This window comes from Eimeria necatrix, genomic scaffold (genome assembly GCF_000499385.1).
Source record: "Eimeria necatrix Houghton genomic scaffold, Enh_scaff122, whole genome shotgun sequence".
Classification (NCBI taxonomy): Eukaryota; Apicomplexa; class Conoidasida; order Eucoccidiorida; family Eimeriidae; genus Eimeria; species Eimeria necatrix.
In genome coordinates this window covers 51,343-57,342 of record NW_013651995.1, presented here as the reverse complement: position 1 = coordinate 57,342, position 6,000 = coordinate 51,343, and the positions used below count along the sequence as shown (strand labels likewise).

At 50.9% G+C, this 6,000-nt stretch overlaps 1 protein-coding gene across 1 annotated transcript; it reads right to left on the bottom strand.

The window, feature by feature from the left end:
- Nucleotides 1–986: 986 nt before the first annotated feature.
- Nucleotides 987–5,106, bottom strand: ENH_00008060 (hypothetical protein, conserved; the record flags this gene model as incomplete). The annotated part of the gene is given in 7 exon segments (XM_013578630.1): nt 987–1,058; nt 1,444–1,634; nt 1,781–1,919; nt 2,217–2,632; nt 2,803–3,292; nt 4,792–5,037; nt 5,041–5,106. Coding segments are annotated over 7 exon segments (1,620 nt in total).
- Between the last annotated feature and the right edge of the window lie 894 nt (nt 5,107–6,000).

Below are 6,000 nucleotides of genomic sequence, written 5' to 3'. Positions count from 1 at the left end.
GGTAGAGCGGTTACTGCCCCACCGTGCTGGGTTGAACTTGAGCTCAAAGTCAACCGTATTTCGCAAGCAGGACTTGCGGCAATGAATTCCTCTGGAGCTTGGTCGTTTCCCGGTGCCCGCTCGTAAGATGGCCTAAGAGGGCTAATGCGGAGGTGTAGTGAACATGTTGGACACAGCCCGCTAAGAACAAGAAATTTACCTCTTTGGTGTCAAGCCCGGGAATAGACTTCGCACTGTCACGTGCTTGTAGACAGTCCGCCATTTGCGGTGACGGGCAGATAGGAGTCACAATTGCTGTGAGGGTATGAGCCTGTCAGTACCGGTCTCAAGTGCAGGTCGTCGTGGCAGTGGAAAGTAATACCGAGAGCTGTGGAGGCTGCAGTGCGAAGTTGCTTCAAACGAGCAGCCGTTGGACGTGGGCTAGCCGGTACTACACGACTGCTTAACCGCGCTGATTTCGGCCCTCCCGCATAAGTACCCAAAGCGGCGAGCACATATGAATTTTCAAGTATAAAGAGCCAGAAGTCGTGAGAAGACAAGTGCCATTCGGGGTCTGCTTCGAGGCGGCAAAGTTTGCTTTAGCGCGCCCAGCCCGACAGATGTTCCATTAGGAATGAACGAGACCCACACTCCCTCATGTTCCATTAGGAGAGAACGGGACCCACCGCATACCATGGGTACTGCTTGGTATTCCGGCACATCACAGATCTACGTAGTGTCAGGGGCCCGAACACATGCTATGTACCCCATGTTACGTCTGTTTTTCCTGAATAACTAGACTGAGGCCGGGGACGCAGGTGTAGTGACGAGAACGTCTGGTATTTGGTCTGCCGCTTGTCAAATGCACTAACCAGACCTAAGTAAAGGCTCCAGCCTAGGTTCCAAGTGAACGCCCGTCATTTACGACTGCATGTGTACATATGGCTGCTGCACACAGGGTCTGTGCAGATGTAAGATGTACAGCTGCGCATGGATCAAGCCCTCCCTCAGGCGCGGCCCTTAGCAGCCTCTGCGCGCTTCTGCATTTGTTTAAACTCCGACTCCACTTCTTCCAGCTCCTGCGCATAAGTAGAACAAAAATCAGTCACAATGAGACTTCATTCCATTCGCTCTGGAGTCCCAGCCCCACCTAAACGCACTAGGGCTTGGCGAAGCGCAAAACGCATCCACCACGCTTGCAAAACGCGGGGCACATCTGTCTCTTTTCAACACAGATAACGTTCACTTGACAACGTATTTGGTTAAATGCGCACTCAGAGACCCACGCTCGACACAAACGGGATGCTGGGCTGTTTGTGCGCTGGGTGAGGTTCTCTGTACCGTATTCTGCCAAAATCTAAATTTAGGAGGAGGTACGACACTGCAGGCTGCAACTACCCTACACTATGTGTTTCTCTATTTTATACAAAGGCAGGAGGTTTTCGGAAACCTCTATGAACCCACTTGTTGCAAAGCTCGTTGCAGCGCTGTCTCATCGAAGGGTGAACTCTGCAGCGCCGCCATTTGCCCCTTGACGGCTTTTGCTATTAGCTGCAACAACTCCAACTCCGATAGCTGCTTTGCGTTCTTGTAGCAAGGACGCCCCTCTTCAGGCCGCAAGTCTATCGCGTTACCGTGGGGGTCCCGGAACACGCCTAAAAAAGACAATTACTGAAAAGGCTCAGATAAAATGGCATAGCCGCAGTGCAAGCTCCACATTCATAAACAGGCGGCCAGCCTCTGATGCGTGCCAGGTGTAGGGACACCTGGATTTAAAATGTCACTGGGGCATATGACTCACCCGGAAATGCGGAAATTTGGTACACTTTTGTATATCCGTTCTTATCCACATCATCTAAGTCTTCGTACTCCTCTAAAGAGACCCACTTCAGCTTTCTCTTTTCCAATTCTTTCGAATAATCAAAGTCCTCCGGCGGCCACTGCGGCCACGCATACCACCATCTGACAGCACCAAAAACACCGAGCAAATGCAACAACTGCCCCATGAGCAGACGGTACTGCTATTGCGAGGGGTGCCCCTGCTGTACATGAGGCTGCAGCTGGTGCTGCTGCGGTTTCGCCTTGGTGGAACTGTGGAGGCGGAACTAAAAAAGACAAACACGAAGCAAAATGCCCTCCCATCGTTGTAACACATATCTATACATACAGCTCTATGCGCATACAAGTATGCTTTGTGCGCTAATCAAATGGGCGGGGGTTAAAAGAGTTTCTCCGACTTGCCGTCTGAGGAATTGAGCGACGAGCCTGTCCTTTGCGCTCCTCTTTTTGGGATCAAACGCCCCCATGCTTATCTCTTCTTCTTGCCCGTCCTCGTCGCTGTCTGCAGTGTCTCCGTTTTTCCTGCCAGCTGAAGGTGTACGTACATTCCGTGACTTCCCCTGCTCCGCCTTTACATGTTGACGTCTCGCCATTTTTGTCTTTCCTGCTTGCTTCTTCTTGCCTGGAGATGTCCGGGACTTGGCCCGGCTGCTGGATCGGGTATCGGACTCCTCCCCACTGCTGCTTTCGCTGCTACTCTCGCTGCTGCTGCTGCTGCTGCCGCTGCTGCTGTCACTGCCGCTGCTGCTGCCGCTGCTGCTGCAACTGCTGCTTCCACTGCTACTGTCACTGCCGCTGTTGCGTCTTTTAGATGCTACGAACAAACGCCGCAAAATCAGAAAAACCCAATCGTCCATGCCTTATCTTACTACTTGCAAGTCTTGGCTTGCGTGCACCACGGATTTACAGAACAGCTCCAAAGGTCTCAAATAAAGAAAACAGCACACACAACGAGGCAAACACCTAAAGCCCCTTCTGTCTTACTCTGGGCCTTGGATCTTGCTGGTGGTGCTGCTGCTTTGCTAGTCCCGTTCTGCTGCTGCTTTGGCTGCAGGCTCCCCTTGGCCGCCGCTGTTTCGGATTGGGCGCGGGGAGCTATGCGCGTTTTCCGCGGAGCAACATCATCATCTGAACTGTCAGATACAAGCCGGCTCTTCTTGGGGCCGCGAGGCCTCACTGGAGAGTCATCTTCACTGTCCAAGAGCCGACGCCGCCCAGACCCTGCAGGTGCGGAGTCCGCCGCTCGAGGGGAAGCTGCATCTGTAGCTGGAGTAGCTTTGGGGCTTCCACTCCCCGCTGCTGCAGCAGACCCTGAGGGAGCTGCAGCAGCGCCTCCAGCCGGCTGTGGGGCCGCCGCATTACCTTCAGAAACGCCGGCTGTGGCTGCCCCTGAGGAAGCGGAGCGTGCAGCAACTGAGGGGTTTGTTCCTCCCCGAGGTGCAGCAGCAGGAGGTCTTGCAGGCTCCTTTGAGGGCTGCAAGAGGCAGCAGAAACAGAACGACAGAAAGAACAGAATTACAAAGAGATTCGTGGCGAATGCAGAATGGTGAGTCTCACTACTCTGCAGTTCGCTTTTGCGTTGTCCTGTCTTCTTTCTCCGTGCAAAAGCTGTTAAACAATTGTGGAAAAAGCCAATCAATCGGCTTTGTCCACTTCAGTGTGATTTCATTTGTCTCTGTTTTTGTCTCTGGCTAACCCCTGCCTCTGTCCGTTGCTAATCTCTAGCTTGTATAGCAGAGAAAGCCACAAAACTAGACTGATACGCTAGAGGCTGAGACCACAGCACCAGAGTTTGAGCTGCAGAGTTCACTTACTTCCATACTGCCTAGTGAATTTTTCGTGCACAGCCACGAACAGCCAGCTGCGGGCCAGTAGCAGCAAGAACACCCTATGGAAGCAAAGACACAGCCCGCGGGTCAGCGCCCTGCTGTTAAGCCCAGCCGCAGCACTTGCAAGCTGCTACAAAATATGTGGCGGCCTGCTGCCTGCAGGAGTTGCCTGGTGGAGTGCTGCTGTGTGTTGGGTGAGACCTAGGCAAGTCTAGCTGCTGCTGCTCCGGCTCATTTGGAAGGGGCCGCGAGGGGACTGCATGGCGCTTCAGAGATGTAAACCTCAAGGAGAAGGCCCGTGAGAAATTAAACCAAGGCGCGAGTTGTGCAGTGGTGTGGAACGACAGTCTCCACTCTAGTGCAACGGAATATGGAGAACCAGCCCCCGTCTGCGCCGGCACATTTGACGGATACTTATGCGGCGAAACAGAGAAGAGACCCCAAGTAAATAAATGTAAAATTGTGAGGTATCCGTGAACTGTGGCGTTCAAGGTTCCTGCTCAGCTTGTAACTCACACGGGTGTCCTGTTGGCTTTGCATGCCTTTGCTGGTGCCTTCACATGCGTTGCCAGGCCACCCTTATCAGCGTAAGGAAGGGCTCACACGAGGAAATGAAGAATTTATGTGAAACTTTAATTGATTCTTAATAAATATAGGTCGGCTGGTGTTGACATGTCCAATGTTAACGGAAGTTTCAGGGCATTCAGTGCACTGCGTCCTTACAGAAGTCTAACGGGGCTTTCTACATTTCATGCAGTTGTCCCATTATCAGATAAAAGAGGGTGTCCAAACTTTCATAGGAGTGACAAGCTTGAGCCTCGCTCTGTTCTCCCTTTTCTCCCCCGGTGTACCTTTACTCCATGACGCTTCCGCCAGATGCCAAACGAGCAAATCAATGGGAACCAGCAACAGAAGAGTTGCTGAATTATTCGGAAGAAGATGAAGATGATGGCTGGATGCCTTTTCGTCGCGCAGCCCCTGATTTCGTAAGCGCTCTGTGAGGTATAGCTTGCATTTGTTCTTGAATAATTTGGGTTTGTGGTTACTCTGTACTAAGTATAAAAATTTGCATCAACATAGAATAGATTACCAGCAGAAGACTTTTATGCCAGTTACGCCATTCTTATAATAGTTTTTGTGTTACGTGAGTCCTTAGGTGGAAGCAAAAGGAGGTTGGGACCTCGGCGGTTTCGTCTCTCCCTTCCAGTGCGCCATCAAAGCAGGCCTTTGAGCTGCCAATATCTACAATGCTTATTGAAGGAGCTTTTGTGCAATTCGCGTTTTTGAGTGGCGCTATTTCTTTTGTGTTTTGTGTTTGCTTTAAAAACGACCGCAGGGGCACGCCAGTGGTGGGCGCAGTCACTTCCACACGAGGCCTAGCCTCCAAGCCCTAATGATCAGTCACGAAGCTTCGGTCATTTTGTCTTTGCCTATTCATTTTTAGGGGAAAATACGCCATATTGCGAAGGCCCTAGAACTGACGGGGAAAGACTTCGTGTATGAGTGCGTCTCCTTTCCCTTAATCATTTTCACAAAATCCCGAAGATATTTATTTCATCATTTTTCTCCCAGTCAAAAGATTATTATGGCTACTGAAATGTGGAAAGCAAACGGTATTTTTGCTTTCCTGACGGGTCTGTTGTACAGCTTAGGATGCGGCGACGGAAGACTTATCATCGAGTGCTGTCGCCTCACCGGCTGTAGGGGTACGCATTATTTTCATTCTTTTGTTTTTTTCGTTAATTTCTGTGGCCCACTGCCTCCCATTATCCGTGACTGGAATAATTTGACGCAGCCGTCGGCCAGGTGGCACTGGGGCTGGCCACCTTATGGGGTCTTGAGCTCTTTTGTCCACGCACATGCGTCAGCTGCTTTATGACTGTAACACAAATTGCGTGGCTTGTACAGGTGTTGGGGTGGATTTGGACGGAAATTTAATTCAGCGGGCGCAGCGCAACGCCAAACGAGTCAAAGGCATTCGCGCCGAGTTTATTGAAGGGAATTTTCTTGACCCCCAACTGGACATTTCGAAAGCCTCTGCGATGTACGTCCCCTCTAAATTTTCAGTTGAGATATACTACAGTTTTGCGCTGCATTCATTCTCTTATCGGCCTCGTTCTATTCCTTCATTGTTCATTTTTCACGGCGTATCTGTGTCTGAGCTTGACAGGTAACTATCTGATGGGCGTGACACTATTTGTTGTCTTTTCAATTCTACATCTTTCAAAGTCTTCTGCTTTTTGTGTTTAGCTTCATTTACCTTCTTCCGGAGGCGCTGCAACTTCTTTCTTCGCGACTTACCGACCTCGTGAAGACATCGTCGACCTTGAGATGCATCTTGTCTCTCTGTTGG